Source organism: Oncorhynchus kisutch, linkage group LG27 (genome assembly GCF_002021735.2).
Source record: "Oncorhynchus kisutch isolate 150728-3 linkage group LG27, Okis_V2, whole genome shotgun sequence".
In the NCBI taxonomy this organism is placed as follows: Eukaryota; Metazoa; Chordata; class Actinopteri; order Salmoniformes; family Salmonidae; genus Oncorhynchus; species Oncorhynchus kisutch.
In genome coordinates, this window is record NC_034200.2 from 38,780,708 (window position 1) to 38,806,931 (window position 26,224).

The 26,224-nt window shown below is 41.9% G+C and overlaps 1 protein-coding gene across 2 annotated transcripts in view; it reads left to right on the forward strand.

Annotated features, from left to right (window-relative positions):
- The first annotated feature begins 23,342 nt into the window (after positions 1-23,342).
- Positions 23,343-26,224, forward strand: part of LOC109871900 (myosin heavy chain, fast skeletal muscle-like) — a 67,651-nt gene continuing 64,769 nt past the window's right edge. The window contains exons 1-8 of one of the 2 annotated variants that reach the window (XM_031806368.1): positions 23,526-23,741; positions 24,079-24,222; positions 24,460-24,616; positions 24,833-24,860; positions 25,291-25,399; positions 25,511-25,603; positions 25,821-25,881; positions 26,063-26,161. In XM_031806368.1, coding sequence (XP_031662228.1) covers positions 23,526-23,741; positions 24,079-24,222; positions 24,460-24,616; positions 24,833-24,860; positions 25,291-25,399; positions 25,511-25,603; positions 25,821-25,881; positions 26,063-26,161 — 907 coding nt within the window. Of the gene's footprint in view, positions 23,382-23,513; positions 23,742-24,078; positions 24,223-24,459; positions 24,617-24,832; positions 24,861-25,290; positions 25,400-25,510; positions 25,604-25,820; positions 25,882-26,062; positions 26,162-26,224 lie in introns of those variants that run through there. The other variant, XM_031806366.1, reaches the window with a different exon arrangement.

The window sequence follows — 26,224 nt, forward strand, 5'->3', positions numbered from 1 at the left end:
CAATATAACAATAAGACCCCACTGGGGAAACAATATGACCCCACTGGGAAACAATATAACAATATGACCCCACTGGGGAAACAATATAACAATATGACCCCACTAGGGAACAATATAACAATGTGACCCCACTGGGGAACAATATTACAATAAGACCCCACTGGGGAAACAATATGACCCCACTGGGGAAACAATATAACAATATGACCCCACTGGGGAAACAGTATAACAATATGACCCCACTGGGGAAACAATATGATCCCACTGGGTTAACAATGTGACCCCACTGGGGAAACAATATAACAATATGACTCCACTGGGGAAACAATATGACCCCACTGGGTTAACAATGTGACCCCACTGGGGAAACAATATGACCCCACTGTTGAAACAATATGACCCCACTGGGGAAACAATATGACCCCACTGGGTAAACAATATGACCCCACTGGGTTAACAATATGACCTCACTGGGGAAACAATATGACCCCACTGGGGAAACAATATAACAATATGACCCCACTGGGGAAACAATATGACCCCACTGGGGAACCAATATGACCCCACTGGGGAAACAATGTGACCCCACTGGGGAAACAATATGACCCCACTGGGGAAACAATATAACAATATGACCCCACTGGGGAAACAATACGACCCCACTGGGTTAACAATGTGACCCCACTGGGGAAACAATGTGACCCCACTGGGGAAACAATATGACCCCACTGGGGAAACAATGTGACCCCCACCGGGGAAACAATATGACCCCACTGGGGAAACAATATGACCCCACTGGGGACCAATATAACAATATGACCCCACTGGGGAAACAATATGACCCCACTGGGGAAACAATATGACCCCACTGGGGAAACAATGTGACCCCACTGGGAAAACAATATGACCCCACTGGGGAAACAATATAACAATATGACCCCACTGGGGAAACAATATGACCCCACTGGGGAAACAATATAACAATATGACCCCACTGGGAAACAATATAACAATATGACCCCACTGGGGAAACAATACGACCCCACTGGGTTAACAATGTGACCCCACTGGGGAAACAATGTGACCCCACTGGGGAAACAATATGACCCCACTGGGGACCAATATAACAATATGACCCCACTGGGGAAACAATATGACCCCACTGGGGAAACAATATGACCCCACTGGGGAAACAATGTGACCCCACTGGGAAAACAATATGACCCCACTGGGGAAACAATATAACAATATGACCCCACTGGGGAAACAATATGACCCCACTGGGGAAACAATATAACAATATGACCCCACTGGGAAACAATATAACAATATGACCCCACTGGGGAAACAATTTAACAATAAGACCCCACTGGGGAAACAATATGACCCCACTGGGAAATAATATAACAATATGACCCCACTGGGGAAACAATATAACAATATGACCCCACTGGGGAACAATATAACAATGTGACCCCACTGGGGAACAATATAACAATAAGACCCCACTGGGGAAACAATATGACCCCACTGGGGAAACAATATAACAATATGACCCCACTGGGGAAACATTATAACAATATGACCCCACTGGGGAAACAATATGACCCCACTGGGTTAACAATGTGACCCCACTGGGGAAACAATATAACAATATGACTCCACTGGGGAAACAATATGACCCCACTGGGTTAACAATGTGAACCCACTGGGGAAACAATATGACCCCACTGTTGAAACAATATGACCCCACTGGGGAAACAATATGACCCCACTGGGGAAACAATATGACCCCACTGGGGAAACAATATGACCCCACTGGGTTAACAATATGACCCCACTGGGGAAACAATATGACCCCACTGGGGAAACAATATGACCCCACTGGGGAAACAATATAACAATATGACCCCACTGGGGAAACAATATGACCCCACTGGGTTAACAATGTGACCCCACTGGGGAAACAATGTGACCCCACTGGGGAAACAATATGACCCCACTGGGGAAACAATGTGACCCCACTGGGGAAACAATGTGACCCCACCGGGGAAACAATATGACCCCACTGGGGAAACAATATGACCCCATTGGGGACCAATATAACAATATGACCCCACTGGGGAAACAATGTGACCCCACTGGGGAAACAATATGACCCCACTGGGGAAACAATATAACAATATGACCCCACTGGGGAAACAATATGACCCCACTGGGGAAACAATGTGACCCCACTGGGGAAACAATATGACCCCACTGGGGAAACAATATAACAATATGACCCCACTGGGGAAACAATATGACCCCACTGGGGAAACAATATGACCCCACTGGGGAACAATATAACAATGTGACCCCACTGGGGAAACAATATGACCCCACTGGGGAAACAATATGACCCCACTCGGGAAACAATGTAACCCCACTGGGGAAACAATGTGACCCCACTGGGGAAACAATATGACCACACTGGGGAAACAATATGACCCCACAGGGGAAACAATATGACCCCACAGGGGAAACAATATGACCCCACGGGGTTAACAATATGACCGCACTGGGGAAACAATATGACCCCACTGGGGAAACAATATAACAATATGACCCCACTGGGGAAACAATATGACCCCACTGGGGAAACAATATGACCCCACTGGGGAAACAATGTGACTCCACTGGGGAAACAATATGACCCCACTGGGGAAACAATATAACAATATGACCCCACTGGGGAAACAATATGACCCCACTGGGGAAACAATGTGACCCCACTGGGGAAACAATGTGACCCCACTGGGGAAACAATGTGACCCCACTGGGGAAACAATATGACCCCCACTGGGGAAACAATATGACCCCACTGGGGAAACAATATGACACCACTGGGGACCAATATAACAATATGACCCCACTGGGGAAACAATGTGACCCCACTGGAGAAACAATATGACCCCACTGGGGACCAATATAACAATATGACCCCACTGGGGAAACAATAAGACCCCACTGGGGAAACAATGTGACCCCACTGGGGAAACAATATGACCCCACTGGGGAAACAATGTGACCCCACTGGGTAAACAATGTGACCCCACTGGGGAAACAATGTGACCCCACTGGGGAAACAATATGACCCCACTGGGGAAAGGAGAGACTGTCACAGGACATGATGATGTTCTCCATTTTGTTCTATGACCCCATCAGTGTCATGGGACTCGTCTGAAGGTATCCCATTAAAATGAATGGAAGTATGGATGTCGTTTCGGGCCTACAAAAATATGGGTTTAAATATTTGTAAATACTATACATATATCTTTTCCTGAGCTTTCTTATATCTCCTAGATATGGACAGACACTTTTTCACTGTCTTTTTTCCCATTCATGAATGTTATTCAATGCATTTCTCTGTGCTATAGTAGTAAAGGCCAGAAGCAAATATTTATTTTTTATTCCTAAATTGGTCCTAAAATTCTGAATCAAATTGCTAAATTATCCATGGTATGACCATCTTTAAACAATTCCATATGGTACCTTAGTAGAATCAAACCTACATTGCAAGCTCCATGTTCTACTAACCTCCTGAGCTACAGAGGACGTACAATATTATAGTATTTTGCACGTTGTAATACATTATTATAGACATAATAATACAAAACCAGTCAAAAGGTTGGACACACCTACTCATTCAAGGGTTTTTCTTTATTTACTATTTTCCTACATTGTCGAATAATAGTGAAGACATCAAAACTATGACATAACACCAAAAAATGTGTTAAACAAATTCTTCAAAGTAGCCAACCTTTGTCTTGATTTCTGAATTACCCTAGAGGCATCAACTCCACCAACTTTAAGCTCTTTTGGAGATCATTCCACATGAGAGGCGCAAAAAAAACTAACATCGGATTTACCGGTGGAGATTGAAGGGATTCGTCTCCAGGGTTAGCCATCCCTGAGTCCAGGTCTGGTAACTTACCTGTCTGAAGGTTAATAATGAGCTACGGTATGGCGGACGTTTATGCAAGAGGGCTTTATAGACAAAAAGAACGTAATGCATCGATCTATGCGACTTAAAGGAGGGCCAGCCTACTTGCTGATACCAAATGCAATGATGTTTACTGGACCTATCAGATGTAATAAAGAGCTATGATAAACTGAGTCCAAATGGCTTTAATACAGTGGCGTCTTCATTCATATCGACTACATTGCCATAGCCAATAACCGGAATGAATGTTGACTGAATGGTTTGTTTTCTGCTATTTAACAAAAGGCTGATCCCAGAGAAGAGGCCTATTTGAATGAGTACATTTCCGGTGGTGAGAAAAAGTACCCAATTGTCAAACTTGAGTAAAAGTAAAGATACCTTAATAGAAAAGTACGTGTTCTTGTTTTGTATCCCGTTAATAGAAAATTACTCAAGTAAAAGTGAAAGTCGCCCAGTAAAATACTACTTGAGTAAAACTCTAAAAAGTATTTGGTTATAAATACACTTAAGTATCAAAAGTACTTAAGTACTTTTTACCACTGGTTATTTCTTAACTGAGTTGACTAGGAAGTTGTCCCTGAGTGCTTGGTGTGTTCAGTAATAGTTCTATAGCCTTGACCGCTATGGCAGCTGTTGTTTCTGTTGGACACTGAGGATACCAGTTTGATTGAAGATGTGATGAAAGGATCTATTTAGTCCTGAAATCCACCCCACGAACAGAGCCAATTTCTGAGGGACTGACTGCCATTAACTGTTAAAACTGTCATAATAACTGTCAACGTAATTCAGCTACCATCTTAATTAATAATGTTATATGGAATAGATCGTGAAGATGAAGTGAGGTTCATTTGTTGGATCAGAATCAGATTTACTGCATTCATTGGTCTGTGATCTCTGTAAGGTTGTCCTAGTGTAGTAGTTCTAATAATGTGGGATACAATTCTCTACACTCTTAGAAAACTCTACACTCTCAAAACAGTTAATCAGCTGTCCCCATAGGATAAAGAAAAGAAAAGAAAATGTATTTATATAGCCCTTCTTACATCAGCTGATATCTCAAAGTGCTGTACAGAAACCCAGCCTAAAACCCCAAACAGCAAGCAATGCAGGTGTAGAAGCACAATGGGTAGGAAAAACTCCATAGAAAGGCCAAAACCTAGGAAGAAACCTAGAGAGGAACCAGGCTATGTGGGGTGGCCAGTCCTCTTCTGGCTGTGCCGGGTGGAGATTATAACAGAACATGGCCAAGATGTTCAAATGTTCATAAATGACCAGCATGGTCAAATAATAATAATCACAGTAGTTGTCGAGGGTGCAGCAAGTCAGCACCTCAGCAGTAAATGTCAGTTGGCTTTTCATAGCCAACCATTAAGAGTATATCTACCACTCCTGCTGTCTCTAGGGAGTTGAAAACAGCCGGTCTGGGACAGGTAGCACGTCCGGTGAACAGGTCACGGTTCCATAGACGCAGGAAGAACAGTTGAAACAGTTGAAACTGGAGTAGCAGCACGGCCAGGTGGACTGGGGACAGCAAGGAGTCATCATGCCAGGTAGTCCTGAGGCATGGTCCTAGGGCTCAGGTTCTCAGAGAGAGAGAAAGAAAAAAGAGAGAAAGAGAAAATGAGAGAGAGCATACTTAAATTCACACAGGACACCGGATAAGACAGGAGAAGTACTCCAGATATAACAGACTGACCCTAGCCCCCAGACTGGAGCACTGGAGTAATAAGATCACATTTTTTGGTTCTAGTCAGGATTCTAGCAGCCGTATTTAGCACTAACTGAAGTTTATTTAGTGCTTTATCCGGGTAGCCGGAAAGTAGAGCATTGCAGTAGTCTAACCAAGAAGTAACAAAATCATGGATTCATTTTTCTGCATCATTTTTGGACAGAAAGTTTCTGATTTTTGCAATGTTACGTAAATGGAAAAAAGCTGTCCTTGAAACAGTCTTGATATGTTCGTCAAAAGAGAGATCAGGGTCCAGAGTAACGCCGAGGTCCTTCAGTTTTATTTGAGACGACTGTACAACCATCAAGATTAATTGTCAGATTCAACAGAAGATCTCTTTGTTTCTTTGGTCCTAGAACAAGCATCTCTATTTTGTCCGAGTTTAAAAGTAAAACGTTTGCAGCCATCCACTTCCTTATGTCTGAAACACAGGCTTCTAGCGAGGGCAATTTTGGTGCTTCACCATGTTTCATTGAAATGTACAGCTGTGTGTCATCCGCATAGCAGTGAAAGTTAACATTATGTTTTCGAATGACATCCCCAAGAGGTCAAATATATAGTGAAAACAATAGTGGTTCTAAAATGGAACCTTGAGGAACACCGACATTTACAGTTGATTTGTCAGAGGACAAACCATTCACAGAGACAAACTGATATCTTTCCGACAGATAAGATCTAAACCAGGCCAGAACTTGTCCGTGTAGACCAATTTGGGTTTCCAATCTCTCTAAAAGAATGTGGTGATCGATGGTATCAAAAGCAGCACTAAGGTCTAGGAGCACGAGGACAGATGCAGAGCCTCGGTCTGACGCCATTAAAAGGTAATTTACCACCTTCACAAGTGCAGTCTCGGTGCTATGATGGGGTCTAAAACCAGACTGAAACATTTCGTATACATTGTTTGTCTTAAGGAAGGCAGTGAGTTTCTGCGCAACAGATTTTTCATATTTTTTTGAGAGGAATGGAAGATTCGATAGAGGCCGATAGTTTTTATATTTTCTGGGTCAAGGTTTGACACGCTCTGAGAAGGCTTCTACATGGATCCCAATATGGTTCTACCTGCAACCAAAATAGTTAATCGAAGAATAATCCTATGAGGATAGCCATATAACCTTTTTCAACAAGTGATGGTTCTCACACACACATTGTAAAGTGAGATGACCTAAAACAACAACCTTCAAACACCATGTGTTATTTTAACTACAACTGTCTGCTTGGCCTTGAAGACAACTCTTCCTGCCTCACTGGATTCTATGTTTAGCTTTATCTCATAAATGTCTGAAGTGTCCACTAAGTATGTGGCATAGTGGAGATCTGAGATCAGACAATTTTGATTTAATACTTGCTGACAAAGATCTACAGGCTGGGCTCATTGCAACTTGAAGCCCCCTATATACGTGTAACATTACTGAATACATGAATTGCTTTTATCTTGGTCTTAAACAGGTGTAGATTAATTGAAAGCTTGGGACAATAAGGTTCTTTCTGCATTTTTTTGTAAAAGCCTTGTTCTGGTCAATATTCTTACCCAAAATACCCAAATAAATACCCAAATAAAAACACCATTCAAACCAATCACGGTTACGAACTTTAAAGCCAATTATCTCAGAATCATATATTTTGAAGATAGAAACGTATAGTCCCAAGCTGTCATAATGTTGTCATTATAGGAGCTTGTTTCAAGTTGACAGCATAATTCCACCGTGTCTAGTTTTGATGAATGCTATAATAAATGTATCATCATTTTATAATTTATGGTCTGAGGACAGCGGAAGGCAAGTTGATGAATACATTTGTTGGGATAATTGAGAGTAACATTTAGGTTATGTCTCTGACTCACAGAAAGCCTGGAGGAGAGGTTATGTCTCTGATTCACAGACAGCCTGGAGGAGAGGTTCTGTCACTGACTCACAGACAGCCAGGAGGAGAGGTCCTGTCTCTGACTCACAGACAGCCAGAAGGAGAGGTTATGTCTCTGACTCACAGACAGCCAGGAGGAGAGGTTCTGTTACTGACTCACAGACAGCCAGAAGGAGAGGTTATGTCTCTGACTCACAGACAGCCAGGAGGAGAGGTTCTGTCTCTGACTCACAGACAGCCAGAATGAGAGGTTCTGTCTCTGACTCACAGACAGCCAGGAGGAGGGGTTCTGTTACTGACTCATAGACAGCCAGCAGGAGAGGTTATGTCTCTGACTCACAGACATCCAGGAGGAGGGGTTCTGTTACCTACTCACAGACAGCCAGGAGGAGAGGTTCTGATACTGACTCAAAGACAGCCAGAAGGAGAGCTTCTGTCTATGACTCACACACATCCAGGAGGAGAGGTTCTGTTACTGACTCACAGACAGCCAGAAGGAGAGGTTATGTTACTGACTTACAGACAGCCAGAAGGAGAGGTTCTGTCTCTGACTGACAGACAGCCAGGAGGAGAGGTTCTGTTACTGACTCACAGACAGCAGAAGGAGAGGTTCTGTCTCTGACTCAAAGACAACCAGGAGGAGAGGTTATGTTACTGACTCACAGACAGCCAGAAGGAGAGGTTCTGTCTCTGACTCACAGACAGCCAGGAGGAGAGGTTATGTTACTGACTCACAGACAGCCAGAAGGAGAGGTTCTGACTCTGACTCACAGACATCCAGGAGGGGTTCTGTTACTGACTCACAGACAGCCAGAAGGAGAGGTTCTGACTCTGACTCACAGACAGCCAGGAGGAGAGTTCTGTCTCTGACTCACAGACAACCAGGAGGAGAGGTTCTGTTACTGACTCACAGACAGCCAGAAGGAGAGGTTCTGTCTCTGACTCACAGACAGCCAGGAGGAGGGGTTCTGTTACTGACTCACAGACAGCCAGCAGGAGAGGTTATGTCTCTGACTCACAGACATCCAGGAGGAGGGGTTCTGTTACCTACTCACAGACAGCCAGGAGGAGAGGTTCTGATACTGACTCAAAGACAGCCAGAAGGAGAGCTTCTGTCTATGACTCAAACACATCCAGGAGGAGAGGTTCTGTTACTGACTCACAGACAGCCAGAAGGAGAGGTTATGTTACTGACTTACAGACAGCCAGAAGGAGAGGTTCTGTCTCTGACTGACAGACAGCCAGTAGGAGAGGTTCTGTTACTGACTCTCAGACAGCCAGAAGGAGAGGTTCTGTCTCTGACTCAAAGACAACCAGGAGGAGAGGTATGTTACTGACTCACAGACAGCCAGAAGGAGAGGTTCTGTCTCTGACTCACAGACAGCCAGGAGGAGAGGTTATGTTACTGACTCACAGACAGCCAGAAGGAGAGGTTCTGTCTCTGACTCACAGACAACCAGGAGGAGAGGTTCTGTTACTGACTCACAGACAGCCAGAAGGAGAGGTTCTGTCTCTGACTCACAGACATCCAGGAGGGGTTCTGTTACTGACTCACAGACAGCCAGAAGGAGAGGTTCTGACTCTGACTCACAGACAGCCAGGAGGAGAGTTCTGTCTCTGACTCACAGACAACCAGGAGGAGAGGTTCTGTTACTGACTCACAGACAGCCAGAAGGAGAGGTTATGTCTCTGACTCACAGACAGCCAGGAGGAGAGGTTCTGTTACTTACTCACAGACAGCCAGAAGGAGAGGTTCTGTCTCTGACTCACAGACAGCCATGAGGAGAAGTTCTGTCTCTGACTCACAGACAGCCAGGAGGAGAGGTTCTGTTACTGACTCACAGACAGCCAGAAGGAGAGGTTCTGTCTCTGACTCACAGACAGCCAGGAGGAGAGGTTCTGTTACTGACTCACAAACATCCAGGAGGGGTTCTGTTACTGACTCACAGACAGCCATGAGGAGAGGTTCTGTCTCTGACTCACAGACAGCCAGGAGGAGAGGTTATGTTACTGACTCACAGACAGCCAGAAGGAGAGGTTCTGTCTCTGACTCACAGACAGCCAGGAGGAGAGGTTATGTTACTGACGCACAGACAGCCAGGAGGAGAGGTTCTGTTCCTGACTCACAGACAGCCAGAAGGAGAGTTTCTGTCACTGACTCACAGACAGCCAGGAGGAGAGGTTCTGTTACTGACTCACAAACATCCAGGAGGGGTTCTGTTACTGACTCACAGACAGCCAGAAGGAGAGGTTCTGTCTCTGACTCACAGACAGCCAGGAGGAGAGGTCCTGTCTCTGACTCACAGACAGCCAGGAGGAGAGGTTCTGTTACTGACTCACAGACAGCCAGAAGGAGAGGTTCTGTCTCTGACTCACAGACTGCCAGGAGGAGAGGTTCTGTCACTGACTCACAGACAGCCAGGAGGAGAGGTTCTGTCTCTGACTCACAGACAGCCAGGAAGAGAGTTTCTGTTACTGACTCACAGACAGTTCTGTACCAGTTTGCTCTGTCAGTGTCCAATATTTCTTTCAGGCATGCCTAGGTGAAATAATTAGCAATGAACATCAGTCGTCATCAGCAGAACTAACACTGCCTTGTCCTCTCTTTCATGTTATGCTACCTGAATTCTGAGTGCTGGTGACACCAGGCAAACCTCTGTTCAACATAGATGCTGGCAACCAATGACAAGACACTGGAACTCATCATTGCTCTGGTTCCTCTGTCAGCACTGCGGGCTAGCGATGAGCTGTGGCCTGCCCAATTTAGCATTGGCACCGCTACAACTTCTCAAATCGGTCCCGTCTTCACCGGGCCCACGATCCTCTGCTGCTATAATGTTATGTTTGATTGATTGTGAGATTGTGGAAACTACATGAGTTCATGCAGTATTGCTATATGATCATGTTTGTGTCAGCCCTGTGTCCCAGTAGCTATGTTGCATAGGTAGAATAGCCTCATAGACCAAGATGACAGCTCATCCTGCCTTAGCCTAGCCAGCCGGTGATGCAGCTATATGGCAGGTGGTTGGCTAGGTTCATCGCAGGTGTGTTCATACACCTTACGGTTTCCAAGTTAGATAGGAAGAATATACCCATGTACCAAGATGACGGCCCATCTTGCCTCATCGAGGGCGGTGCGTCGCATTAGAAATACGTATGGCTGCTGATGCTAGCTGATGCTACATATAGTTAGTATTCACACATAGGCCTAGTACTCAGTCATGTAATATAATTAACTTAGCTGGTCTATAGAGAGCTCCTAAACGGAGTTTACATGGCTGTACCATGCCTCATTAAGCTAACTAGTGCATGAATAGCCGACATGTTGCCATCTTTGCTGTCTACTTGATATAAGTACATTGCATATATCAACAGGTGGTTGGGCTGGGTCATATTGCTTAAGGTTGCTTGTTAGATAAGGAGATATTTTAATATAGACCCTCCAGATGATTCGTCATTTAGTTTCAGCTACAGCACCCGGCAATGGGTCTCCAGGGCAACTGAGTTCGTACTCCTTACGGTTGCTAGTTAGATGGGTAGAATATTCCCATGTAACAAGATGACAGCTCATCTTGCCTCAAGTGAGGGTGGCCAGCGGGGAGTCATATGAGATGAGACATGCGTTGAAACTCTTACTATACATGGTAAATATTCACACAGAGTCCTGTAATGGTAGGATGACTTTAGCTGGTGTATAGTATACAGTCTTGTAATGGTAGGATGACTTTAGCTGGTGTATAGTATACCGTCTTGTAATGGTAGGATGACTTTAGCTGGTGTATACTATACAGTCCTCTAATGGTAGGATGACTTTAGCTGGTGTACAGTATACAGTCTTGTAATGGTAGGATGACTTTATCTGGTGTATAGTATACAGTCTTGTAATGGTAGGATGACTTTAGCTGGTGTATAGTATACAGTCTTGTAATGGTAGGATGATTCTACACGGTCTATAGTATACAGTCTTGTAATGGCAGTGGTGTATAGTACTTAATTCAAAATACTTTAAAATTCTACTTCAGTAGTTTTTCAGGTATCTGCACTTCACTATTCTATTTTTGACAACTGTTACTTCACTACATTCCTAAAGAAAATTACTTTTTACTCCATACATTTTCCCCTGACATCCAAAATGACTCGTTACATGTTGAATGCTTAGCAGGACAGAACACGGTCCAATTCATACACTTATCCAGCAGTGGGAAAAGTACCCAATATTGTCATAATTGAGTAAAAGTATAGATACTGTTAAGGTTTTCTTCCTTCGAAGGAGAGGATGACCAAAATGTAGCATGGTTATCTCGAGACAGCTTTAATAAAGAATATAACGAACAATACAAAAACACATAACGTGAAAAAAAAAAAAAAAATATTTAAAAAAGAATAAAAAAAATATTTAAAAAAAATAAAAATCTGTAAAAATAAAAATAAATAAAATCCTATCTGGTGAACAACAAACACAGAGACAGGAACAACCACCCACGAAACACTCAAAGAATATGGCTGCCTAAATATGGTTCCCAATCAGAGACAACGATAAACACCTGCCTCTGATTGAGAACCACTCTTGGCAACCATAGACTTTTCTAGACAACCCCACTAACCACAATCCCATAACCTACAAAAACCCCAAGACAAAACACACCACATAAATAACCCATGTCACACCCTGGGGCCTGTTGCACAAAACTAGGATAAGGGATTAAGCCAGGATATCTTGGTGATCCTGGCTCAATTGATCCGTAATCCGGTTGCACTAAAGATGGATAGGGGGCAGGAGGATATGTTATGGTATAAATTACCATGGAGATTTATTCTGTGGAGCTAGCCTGCTCCAGACCAGGCTAAATTCCAGGATCTATTTAATCTCATCCCTAATGTCAGTCAGCAGTCACCACAAATGGAAACCAATAGTTATTTCACTGCTCACTATACATTGTTATCACATATAACGAGACCCACTGTTATTAAACGTTTGTGATCATTAATTTCAATGATTTTGGATAAAAAATGATTTTTAGATGATGTTGCTATCATTAGATAATTTACAGTTTCCCATAGACTATAAGGCTATATATAAAATATTAGGGCCACAGAGGTGAAAAAAACACAAGTCATAATATTGTAACCAGTTGTTTTAAAGGAGGACAGTTGTTAAAATGACAGATGTGGGGCATTTCGTGAAATTGCACTTCAGTATGGTTTCATAAACAAAGACATGCTGATGTGCCAGAATATTAAGTATCACATTGTCATAAGTATCAAAACTGTAAAAACAATATGTAGCTTTTCTGCAGAAAGAACCAGCCTCATAAATTTATGACTTTATCCTTTTTCTTCAGTGTGGCCCTAGTACTGTCATATAAACAAATACACATTCCATATGAATATAAAAACACAATGTGTAACATTATGTTCCTTTATTGAATAAGGACAAAACAAAGCAGGTAAACCATCAGCTCCTTTCGAAACTGAAGTCACAGTGACTCTACAAGATGGAAAGCACAGAATCCAAGCATATTATACAAAATGATACATACACATTCAAAGGTCTGTATATAACACACCCTGCATGTCTGCACACTAAAATAAATGCAGGACAAATCCATACACATCAACTGAACAGACAAATGAATGGATGCAGTAGCCTCCCTGCAGCCTTGTATTACACACAGTATACCGCACAAACATCATAAGAGGCCAAATTCGTCAAAAAACGAACCCAAAAAAAACCAAATTCCTCTGCCACCGCAGGACATATTTAACCAAAATTGAAAGCACACATACTAAAATAATTCAACACATATTGGTCCCTCAGCAGCCGACCACTGTCGTCATCAGGGAAGATTGCCGGATTGTCCCAGTCCATGGCTGGTGGCACTCTGGGGGCCCTCTCCTTCCTCAGGCAGGCCACATTGTGGAGGACAGCACAAGCCACAGTAATATCACATGCCCTAACAGGGCTGACCCTTAATTTGTGAAGGCAGTGAAAGCGTGCCTTCAGGAGGCCAAAGGTCATTTCAACTCTGGCCCTGGTCCTGGCATGGGCATGGTTGTAGGCCTGCTGTGCTTCCTGGGGGTCTGTGAAAGGTGTCAGGAGAAAAGGCTGGCAGCCATACCCCCTGTCTCCCAGCAACACACCAGAGAATTCACCTGTCAACACAAAATCTCATCATTACTACCTCATAAACACAGTGATATTCTTGACACAGCCATGATGGTTATAAATAGGGGTTGTGTGGCTTACCTTGTGATAGGCACTGATAGATTTCAGAGGCCCGAAAGATTCTGGAGTCATGGACTGAGCCAGGCCATTTTGCCACAACATTGCTGATCACACAGTCAGCATTGCAGACCATCTGAAATCATAAGATGAGGAATATTACACCAATCAATGCACATCACTGGCAATGCAGAGTGTTCGTCAATGGACAATATCAAAAAGTTATGTTCACCTGAACATTAATGCTGTGAAAGGATTTCCTATTCACAAAATCGGCCTCATGGGCACCTGAGGGGGCTTTTATCCTTATGTGTGTGCAGTCCACTGCACCAATGACATTGGGGAAACCTGTCACACAAAGTAATGAGTATCCTACTATGTGTTAACAGTTGTCCTGTAATTTGTAGATCCTCTTACCTGCAATCCTATAGAACTCCTCTTTGATGTCACAGAGTCTTCTGTGGCCAGGGAAGGAGATGAAGACATCTGCTAATGCTTTGATAGCCAGACACACACTCCTTATTGTGCGGCAAATTGTGGCCTTGTTCAGCTGTTCTGCATCCCCCACTGAGTACAGGAAGGCTCCACTAGCAAAAAAGCGCAAGGCCACACAAACCATTTGCTCCACACTCAGTGCATGGCTCCGTGCAGTGCGGTGCTTAATCCTGGGACCCAGTAGTCTGCATAGATACCTGATGCCATCTGCAGAAAACCTGTATCTTTCATAGAGATGGTCATCAGGGAAGGCCAGTGGGTCCAACCGGTCCCTGAAGACCCTTTCTCGCCTGAAGGCTCTCCTCAGCACAAGTGCTTCTTCATCCAGCACATCTCGCACAAATGGGCATGCCATTGTCAGAGCAGAAAGGAACACACAATTTTGGGCCTTCATATAGGCTAGTGGCCACACCTGGTGCTGGGGGGGTGGGCAAAAGAGGGCGATGCCTTATAACGATGACTTGGTTGTACTGATTGCTGGGAAAATAAACAAAACCTTAGAAAGATGCCACCGTCCTGTGTGCTCACAATAAGAGCTCATATGTCATGGCTCTCTTGACTTTACGAGAATATACCTAATTTTTATTTTGAGCTGTGTCATCTTCTTGGAGCTGGGGGAGGAAAGAAAAATAATGATTAATACATTTGTGTTACAGTTAGCATACAGTGTACATTGAAGGCATATCTCACCTCCCTCTCAAGTTTTTTTTATTTCAAGGTCCAGTTTCCTAATTGTCCTCTTTTTTATTTCGAACTCCAGTGCAAGATTTTCCATCTTTTTCTTCTTGTACTGAATGTCTATGTCTGCCAGTTCTATTTGGCGCCGGAGGTGGTTGCCATACAACTTTCTGATAGCTTGTGAGCTCTGTGAACACAATACAATTAGCGCAGCTGGAATTTGGCAGGATGTGGTGTCCTTTTATTAATACGCACTATGTTGCCAGGCTGGTTTTCCCACTGTATAGCATCTGGGTCCTGTAAAAGAAATTAGATTTTTTGATTTTGATGAGGACTCCTCACCATTGTAGAGTAAATAGTACTTTCACAGTCTTAACATGATACCTCATGCCTTCTGGAATCCAGAGAGATGGTCTCCTCCTCATCATCATGTGCTGTTGCTGCTGCACTGGGGCCTTCACCCTATCACATTTAATCGGATTCATATTGAAGCTAGTAGACAAGACATGCCAGGCCTACAGTATGCCTTTGATGGAGTACTCACTGGATCAGCATCGTCTGGTGCTTGTGCTGGTGGCTCTAACAGGCAATAGGTAAGGCAATAGGTAAACCAAAGTCAGACAGTCCAAATTGATTCAATATGAATGTGGTTGTATCCCATGTAGAGATGGAAGGACATACCTTGAATGAAGCGGGTGGCATCTTGGGAGGAACCTATGCTCGTCTCTTTCCCCCCAGGGATCCCCTCTAAGACGGGCCTGCCTTTATTTAGCTCCAAGGCCATGTCCTCTGCTGGGGTAAGGTCAGCCTTTGGTGACCCACCACCCGTGCCTTGTCTGTGGGTATTCTTTTTCACTGCTAAAACAGTACAGACAATGTGTGAGCAGGCACCTTCTGGGTACAATATATGCTTGTGCTTTGTTAAATATTAGTCAGGGACCATACCATTCTGCAGAATGTTCTTGTATTTGATTTTGACCTGCTGCCATGTCCGTTTTGGCCCGTTCATGTTTAATCTATACACACACACACACACACACACACACACACACACACACACACACTTAATGGAGTCACACTGCAAAAAATTACTTGGTATTTTTGTCTTGTTTTCAGTAAAAATATCAAAAAATTTATCATAGCTTTATACAGTGTGATGGAGTTACTTTACACAATTTCACTCATATCTGCAGTGCATTTCAATAAAAAATTTAACCGTTTCATAATTACAGTACAACTGCATTTTTGGAGATGTGAATTAAATATTTGAATTGTAATTGTGATGTTTCAGCGGAGCGGTGAGTGTGTAATTGTGCACTACTTACGCATTCAGGCGGTCTGCAATACTTTGCCACGCTTTTTCTCTTTGCTTTATCACTGTGGCGGTGTTGCCTTTCTTCTTAATTATATCTTTTACCTCCTCGTATGCCTCCATGAGGATTTGTGCTTCCGACGGGGAAAAGTACGCGGCTCTAGTTGCCATGGTAAATCAGTTAATCTGTGATCTGTGGCGGGGTCTATTTGAGTGAGCCGTGAGCGCGCACCTATCCAGGATTGGTTTCACCTGGCTTAATGAATCCGTGTCTGCTCATCCTGGCTTGGTCTTTGTGCAACCAATTAAGCCTGGACGCACATGTTTTGGCTTCATTGAGCTCAGCTGAGTCATTTATCCCGGATGTCTTAATTCTACTTTTGTGCAACAGGCCCCTGGACTGACCAAAATAATGAAGAAAACACAAAATACTAAGAACAGGGCGTGACAGATATCTTAATAAAAAGTTACTCAAGTGAAAGATGAAAGTCACTCAGTAAAATAGTATTTGAGTAAATGTCTAAAAGTATTTGGTTTTAAAAATACTTCAGTATAAAAAGTACATGTAAATGCTAAAATATACTTAAGTATCAAAAATAATTTCAAATTCCTTATGTTAAGCAAAGCAGACGACGCCATTTTCTTGTTTTTAAAATGTACTAATAGCCAGGGTCACACTCACTCCAACACTCAGACATTATTTACAAAAGACGCATTTGTGTTTATTGAGTCCACCAGACCAGAGGCGGTAGGGATGACCACGTTTTCTCTTGATATCCGTGAATTTAGCCATTTTCCTGTTCTGCTAAGCATTCAAAATGTAACAAGTACTTTGGGTTGTCAGGAAAATGTACAATATTTTCTTTAGGAATGTAGTGAAGTAAAAGTAAAAGTTGTCAAAACTATAAATAATAAAGTAAAGTACAGATACCTCCCAAAAAATACATAAGAAGTACTTTATAGTATTTGTACTTAAGTACTATACACCATTGCACTTGTCAAGAGGACATCCCTGGTCATCCCTACTGCCTCTGATCTGGCGGACTCACTAAACACAAATGCTTCGTTTGTAAATGATGTCTGAGTGTTGGAGTGTACCCCTGGCTATCCGTAACTTTAAAAATATTGTGCCTACTGGTTTGTTTGTTATAAGTAATTAGAAATGTTTCATACTTTTACATTTACTTTTGATACATACTTAAGGATATTTAAAACAAAATACTTTTATTCAAGTAGTATTTTACTGGGTGACTTCCACTTTTACTTGTGTCATTTTCTATTAGGGTATACTGCTACTGCTTCTACTTCCTCCCTGATACTGTTGCTCACATGAAGACCTCCTCCTGCCCCTTGGACATGGTCCCTACAAGACTACTACAAGACGTTATGCATACTGTTGACCCCAACATTGGCTAATAAAAATAGTTCACTGACCTCTGGCTCCGTTCCAGTCCACTTTATAAATGTTTTGTTTAACTTCTCCTTAAAAAGTTATTTTCAAGCAATTGCTGGCTCATTTGAGCATTAACAACTTAGTCAAAAAAATTCTGTTGGGTTTCCGATCATTACACAGCAGAGAAACTGCTTCATTAAAAGTCCGTAATGATCTTCTGTTGGCTACCGGAACTGGTGAATTCAATATTCAAGTTATTTTGGATACTTTTGATTCTAACATTTTTGTTGACCGGCTGGAGAGGTGGGTGGGAATCTCCTGCACTGCATTGAACTGTTTCAGGTCATATTTGTGTGGCAGGCATTTCTCAGTGAGCATTGGTGTTTCAGGATCGTCCCCAGAACCTATTCACTATGGTGTACCTCAGGGGTCAAATCTGGGCACCATAATTTTTTTATCGTATATGTTTTCATTTGGTGACATCATCTGCAATCATAACATTCAGTTTCTCTGCTATGCAAATGATACACAGCTCTATTTACCAATCAGACCCAGTGACCAAGCTAGCGTAGCTACCCTTCATCATTGATCAAGCTAGCTTAGCTACCCTTCACCAGTGACCAAGCTAGTGTAGCTACCCTTCATCATTAACCAAGCTAGTGTAGCTACCCTTCACCAGTGACCAAGCTAGTGTAGCTACCCTTCACCATTGACCAAGCTAGCATAGCTACCCTTCATAAGTATCTTGCTGACATCAAATGTTAGATGTCTGACAGTTTTCTCCAGCTCAATGACAAGAAATCCGAGGTTGTTGTATTTGTTCCTCACCTTGAAGGGAGTCAGGTTGTAGATGACCTTAGAATTTTTCCCACCAACGTAAAGCATACGTTCGGAAACCTTGGTGTCTTCTTTGACCCTGACGTTAAACCTGGAGTTGCGTGTAAAGAAGGTTGGCCAATCTTGCTTTTATCATCTAAGAAATAGAATTCAAATCAAGACTTTCATCTCCGTCACTGATCTGGGAAACATGTAAATGCTTTAATTTCCTCATGTCTGGATTACTGTAACTCTTTGTATAAGTGTCTCAGTCAGAAATCAATCCATCGCCGACAGTCATGAGTGAATACTATAAATGTTTTACGTTTGGCTGGGGGTTCAGTATGTTAGTAGCTACAGCAGTTGTTGTGTATATCTGAGAGTCCTCTCCTGTGGTGTAGCTGGGTATTAGTGGAACACAGAGGAATCCAGTGCAGGATAGCACAATATTTTGAAAATGTATGTCGACCCTGTCCTCACATTGCTGACATTGGCTACTGTAAAAGATTTAACACTGAGATATGTTGCCTGGAAAACAAGCTCAGAATTTTAGCACAGTTATTGTCAGCTGGCATTTAACAACAGTATCAGGGTTTGGCAAAAGGTTCTGGACAGCTGGTGGTTAACAATAGCATCAGGGTTTGACACTGTGATATCGTTGATGTCCTTATGATGTTACCATCACGGTTCTGGGCAGCAGCAAGGTGTACAGACTTTTGTTCCACAGCAGCTCTACAACAGCTGATTCAGCGAATCAACTCCTCATAGTCCTGATTCAAATCAATCAGGTGTGTCAGCTCTATAACAGCTGATTCAGCGAATCAACTCCTCAAAGTCTTGATTCAAACCAATCAATTGTGTCAGCTCTATCACAGCTGATTCAGCAAATCAACTCCTCATAGTCTTGTTTCAAACCAATCAGGTGTGTTAGCTCTATCACAGTTGATTCAGCAAATCAACTCCTCATAGTATTAATTCGAACCAATCAGGTGTGTCAGCTCTATCACAGTTGATTCAGCAAATCAACTCCTCATAGTATTGTTTCAAACCAATCAGGTGTGTCAGCTCTATCACAGTTGATTCAGCTAATCAACTCCTCATAGCATTGATTCGAACCAATCAGGTGTGTTAGTGAAAAAAGCCTGTGCACACTGCCAGCAGCTCTACAGGCCCGGGCTTGGTCCACCGCCTTCATCTACAGCACACCTTAACCCTTTCCTGTCCAGCTACTGTTTTACCACTCAGTTACAGTGCTCACCTCAGTATGAGAAGCCTCAGCTTTGGCCTTTGTGGCCGAGTGTACAAGTGTGCCCTCTATCATGGAGTGTCAGGTAAGCACAGAATAACTTTGATATTGATCTAAAATCAATCTAATGATCTGTTTTATAATTTCCCCCGTAATGGTTAAGTTGAGGACTTGAGGGTAAACTGATTCTAAGGAAAGCTTATACCCAACTGTGGATCTAAGAGAAACATGTCCCGCAGATACAATGACAAGTGGTTAAATATCATGTAAAATATCTACACACCTACCCATTAAAATATATTTAATGTCATGTAATCCTTTTTAATAACCTTCATTGTAAGAAGACTCTCTCTACCCACAAACGTGTCTAGAAAATATGTTGTGGCAGCTGTTTGGAAGAGTTGGCCGTTACTCAATCACTTCAAAGGCTTTAAACAATAAGCCTCGACTGCTGAGATGAGAATAGCATAGCCTAAGAAATTAAAAGATTGTTTGCCTACTCATCATGTGTCTCCTGCAACGCCCCCTATGATGTTTCCAACAGTGACTTTATTAATACAGGACATTGTCACATTGTTGCTAATAAGTTGGGAGAACGTTGTGACATCATCATTTTGCTCATAGGGGGATGGAATGAGATGCTGCATCTGAAATAATCAGAATGCCACATTAATTCATCTGAACCAATTGGAAATAAATAACTTTTACACAGCAGATGTTTGACAGAAAATATACAATGGATATTAAAAGCTGTGACGTGATTGACTTGAAAAAAGAAGTGTTGATTTGATACCAAGAACCTATGTCTTTTAACAACTACAAAACTCAGAAGTATATATAATGTTAAGGATACATCTCACATGTAATCTCCAATTTGGAGAAACAAATGAATTGTTTCAGTATTAGTGGTTCTTTTGGTAACACTTTATTTGTAGGGGCTCATAACACTTTTGTGAAACCATCATTACACCTTTAAGCCTGTGTTGTAGTACCATTCATTACACCTTTAAGCCTGTGTTGTAGTACCATTCATTACACCTTTAAGCCTGTGTTGTAGTACCATTCATTACACCTTTAAGCCTGTGTTGTAGTACCATTCATTACACCTTTAAGCCTGTGTTGTAGTACCATTCATTACACCTTTAAGCCTGTGTTGTAATACCATTCATTACACCTTTAAGCCTGTGTTGTAGTACCATCATTACACCTTTAAGCCTGTGTTGTAGTACCATCATTACACCTTTAAGCCTGTGTTGTAGTACCATTCATTACACCTTTAAGCCTGTGTTGTAGTACCATTCATTACACCTTTAAGCCTGTGTTGTAGTACCATTCATTACACCTTTAAGCCTGTGTTGTAGTACCATTCATTACACCTTTAAGCCTGTGTTGTAGTACCATTCATTACACCTTTAAGCCTGTGTTGTAGTACCATTCATTACACCTTTAAGCCTGTGTTGTAGTACCATTCATTACACCTTTAAGCCTGTGTTGTAGTACCATTCATTACACCTTTAAGCCTGTGTTGTAGTACCATTCATTACACCTTTAAGCCTGTGTTGTAGTACCATTCATTACACCTTTAAGCCTGTGTTGTAGTACCATTCATTACACCTTTAAGCCTGTGTTGTAGTACCATTCATTACACCTTTAAGCCTGTGTTGTAGTACCATTCATTACACCTTTAAGCCTGTGTTGTAGTACCATTCATTACACCTTTAAGCCTGTGTCGTAGTACCATTCATTACACCTTTAAGCCTGTGTTGTAGTACCATCAATACACCTTTAAGCCTGTGTTGTAGTACCATTCATTACACCTTTAAGCCTGTGTTGTAGTACCATTCATTACACCTTTAAGCCTGTGTTGTAGTACCATTCATTACACCTTTAAGCCTGTGTTGTAGTACCATTCATTACACCTTTAAGCCTGTGTTGTAGTACCATCAATACACCTTTACGCCTGTGTTGTAGTACCATTCATTACACCTTTAAGCCTGTGTTGTAGTACCATTCATTACACCTTTAAGCCTGTGTTGTAGTACCATTCATTACACCTTTAAGCCTGTGTTGTAGTACCATTCATTACACATTTAAGCCTGTGTTGTAGTACCATTCATTACACCTTTAAGCCTGTGTTGTAGTACCATTCATTACACCTTTAAGCCTGTGTCGTAGTACCATTCATTACACCTTTAAGCCTGTGTTGTAGTACCATCAATACACCTTTAAGCCTGTGTTGTAATACCATTCATTACACCTTTACGCCTGTGTTGTAGTACCATTCATTACACCTTTAAGCCTGTGTTGTAGTACCATTCATTACACCTTTAAGCCTGTGTTGTAGTACCATTCACTGTAACAATCAAAACACATGAATTCAGCGTCATTCATAAGGAATCTTCAAAATACAAGTCTTTATTTTTACGGTGAAAACTTGTCATTTTTAAAGTCCATGTACCCAACACCCTGACAGACACTATTCAGTCAACAGGCTGGGGGTAGTGTAACAGGGTTGGTTTTGCTTCTACTAGACTCTTCAGAAATATGCATTATAACATTTATGTATTCAGAAAATAAGAATTTGTTCATAAATGACTTGCCTGGTTAAATAAAGGTAAAACAAATAGGAAAAAAAGAAATGTGTATTCTAACGTTTATAGTATTAAGATTGGTTGGTTGAATTTACATGTCAATGAGGTGTTATGCCATTGGCCAAACTTGTATATAGCGGGAGATCACATTTTCCCAGTCTGAGATTTACATGAAACCAGTAGTTCAAGTTCTAAACAAAATGATTGTGTTTTATTTATGTAAATGACAGTGTGTACATGTTTAGTATGTACAGCAGCTCAAGGTCAGCCACAGAGCTCTACTCTAGGAGCACGTTAGATGGACATGTCATTTGTAGACATTCCTGCAGTAGGCAACCTGATCCTCCTTAAGGTCTCAAAATAGTCTAGAACAATCCATGGTAAAAGAATAAGGAGTGTGGAGCTCCTCGAAGTGGGTGGGGCTAGAGATACACAGACACACAGAGGCCTCTCGTCCAATCCATTTCCTTTACCAGAGGTGTCCATAATTAACTTCTGCTTGGTTGTCCCTTCCAACCAGATATAAGGAGGCTGAGGCCCCTGTATCCATGAGTCAGATACCTTCTTCCTCTGTGGTAAGACTCCTTAGATTTTTACATTTGTCTCATATTTGTCCTCAGCATCTGAGGCGGTAGCTAACTGCATTGTTTGAGTTCATAATTGAATGTATTGTAAGGCTTTACAATATGCAATCAAGTGGCATTGATTTAAAATGTACTTTAAATGTGTTTTGCTTCAAATCTGTCACTTTCATTCAAGGTGAAAAGTGCTGCACCTGCATTAGTTTGTATTCAGGGGGTGGTCAAGAATGTAGCTGGATTGTCAGGGCTACTTGACAGAATGTACAGTAAAGTAGGAAAATGAATGTTACCAGTTGCAACTGTAGTTGAATAGGACATGGCTGTAATGATGGAGTTGAATGATGCCATTCAAAATGTTTCTTGCCCTTCAGGGGCCAAATTACAAGGTTTTAGACTTGTGTGTATTCACAACACCCTGATGTTTCACAGGATCCTCCAAGACATACAAATTAAACTGTAGGAGGGGAAAAAGGTGAGACATGGTTTGTCTTCACATAAAAAGTGCATAAAAAAATTCTGTGTGAGATACAGTACCGCTCACTCTGTTGACTGTGGAGGAAGCACCACAGAGTCAATCATGTTTCTTGGTTCATCTCTTTCCTAGTGAACCGTCACCATGAGTACGGACGCGGAGATGCAAATCTACGGCAAGGCAGCCTTGTACCTTCGTAAACCCGAGAGGGAGAGGATGGAGGCACAAGCCACACCCTTTGATTCAAAGAACGCCTGCTATGTGACAGATGTCAAGGAGCTGTACCTTAAGGGTTTGATCACTGGCAGGACAGAGGGAAAGTGTACTGTCAAAGTCACAAATGCTGACGGCACTACAATGGTAAGTATGATCTGAAAATTATTAAAGTAAAAAAATGATCCAAATTGTCAAAAACATGCCGAAAGCTAATATGAAATCAGTAACGAAAAAAAGATTAAGAAGCATTTCTTTGTTCTCCTTTTAAGCAGAATATAACCTTCAAACAAAGCATTTTTATTGCTGCTATTTAAAACTGTCATTGAATTATTGATAATGACAAGTCAAGAATCTCCATGTATTTGTCAGCGCGTGATAACAAAGTAGTTGGATTAAATGGGGGTAAGCATTTTAATGAGCAAAAAGCATTGAGTCATGACCAGTTCGATCCGTGTGAAATCTAGATTTCTGACTGTTTCAGGACAAAGAGTTCAAAGAAGCAGACATCTACCAGATGAACCCCCCTAAGTACGACAAGATTGAGGACATGGCCATGATGACCTACCTGAATGAAGCCTCTGTGTTGTATAACCTCAAAGAGCGTTATGCAGCATGGATGATCTATGTAAGAAACCTGCATAAACATACACACATACTGTAAATGAACATAAGAAATTCCTACATGCATGAACATGAGAAATACACACGTAAAGTACTACACTCAAATGAATAGTAGAAACCAAAACATACCAATACAGTAGACCCACATTAGTATACCATAGTACACCCACATCCTCACATAAATCCAGGTAAAAGTCAATCTAACTCAGCTAATCTCCTATTTGAAACCCATTTCATCCAGACCTACTCTGGGCTCTTCTGTGCCACGGTGAACCCCTACAAGTGGCTCCCTGTGTACGACGAAGTGGTTGTCAACGCCTACAGAGGGAAGAAGAGGATGGAGGCTCCACCCCATATCTTCTCCGTCTCTGACAACGCCTTCCAGTTCATGATGATTGGTACGAGCTCTCATGGAGAAATGGATGGATGGATGGATGCATGGATGGAATCTACTGTCTTCTAGTCTAAGTTAGAACAGTTTGCTGGGAATCTCTCATTTCACTAGCCTTGAATGGAAAATATTCCAAAATGAAATTCATGATGATGCTTTTGAATACAATTATGTACTCCAAATGTTGATTGGTAATAATAAGCAGCATTGTTTTTGGTTCCAGATAAGGAAAACCAGTCCGTCCTTATTACGTAAGTTGTATTTTATCATTTCACTTGAGAAGGTGTTTCTATTCTAATATTTTGGGTGACTTGGGTGTTATAAAATACAGGACATTATGAATGGATTAGGCTTTCTGTAGTAATGACTTGGGTGTTATAAAATACAGGACATTATGAATGGATTAGGCTTTCTGTAGTAATGACTTGGGTGTTATAAAATACAGGACATTATGAATGGATTAGGCTTTCTGTAGTAATGACTTGGTGTTATAAAATACAGGACATTATGAATGGATTAGGCTATGCTTAACAATGACTCGATGAGTGGGAATATTCATTAATTATTTACTTATGTTAGAAAACGTGTCTGCAGTGTATTTTTCAAAGCTATTTCCTAGTGAAAGCCAATCTGACATTCAAACATGTGACTAAACCAATCTTTCTCTGTTATATAAACCAGTGGAGAATCCGGTGCAGGAAAGACTGTCAACACCAAGCGTGTCATCCAGTACTTCGCCACCATTGCTGTTTCTGGTGTCAAGAAGGAAGTAGACCCCAGCAAAATGAAGGTAACACATTTTAGTTTGGTTTTCTGTGTAAACTTTGTTTTTCAAGCGGTGAATAGTGTTTTAATTAAAGTGTTTTCTAGTTTCTGAGCAACTTGTGTTTGTCTCAATCAGGGGTCTCTTGAAGATCAGATCATTGCAGCTAACCCTCTGCTGGAGTCTTACGGTAATGCCAAGACAGTGAGGAACGACAACTCGTCTCGCTTTGTAAGTATGAAGTGCATACTGTGGAAGTGACCTTCAATTGGAAAAAATATTTTAGTAGTTCCCTATAGGTGTCATAATACCCATAAAACCTAGCGGTCAAACAGGGAAATGCTTCCAATTGTTTTTCCACCTTTTATTTCTCCCATAGGGGATTTTAGAAATAAAGTAAAATGTTAGATGTATTTAGTTGACCTCTAACCCCCATGCTTTACAACAGGGTAAATTCATCAGGATTCACTTCCAAGGAGGAAAACTGGCTAAAGCTGACATTGAGACCTGTGAGTTGGTTTTCCTTGTTTCTCAATGCTTTCCTTAAATCACACAGAATATTTGTTGGAGATTGAATCATCAAATGTAATGTTATCTTATGTTCTCTCTCTCTCTCTCTCTCTCTCTCTCTCTCTCTCTCTCTCTCTCTCTCTCTCGCTCTCTCTCTCTCTCTCTCTCTCTCTCTCTCAGACCTGCTAGAGAAGTCCAGAGTGGCCTTCCAGCTGCCCGCTGAGAGAGGCTACCATATCTTCTACCAGATGATGACCAACCACAAACCTGAGCTAGTTGGTAAGGCAAAGTACAGGTTAAGGTGAAATTATTTACACCGCCATCTGTGGAACTTATTCAAAT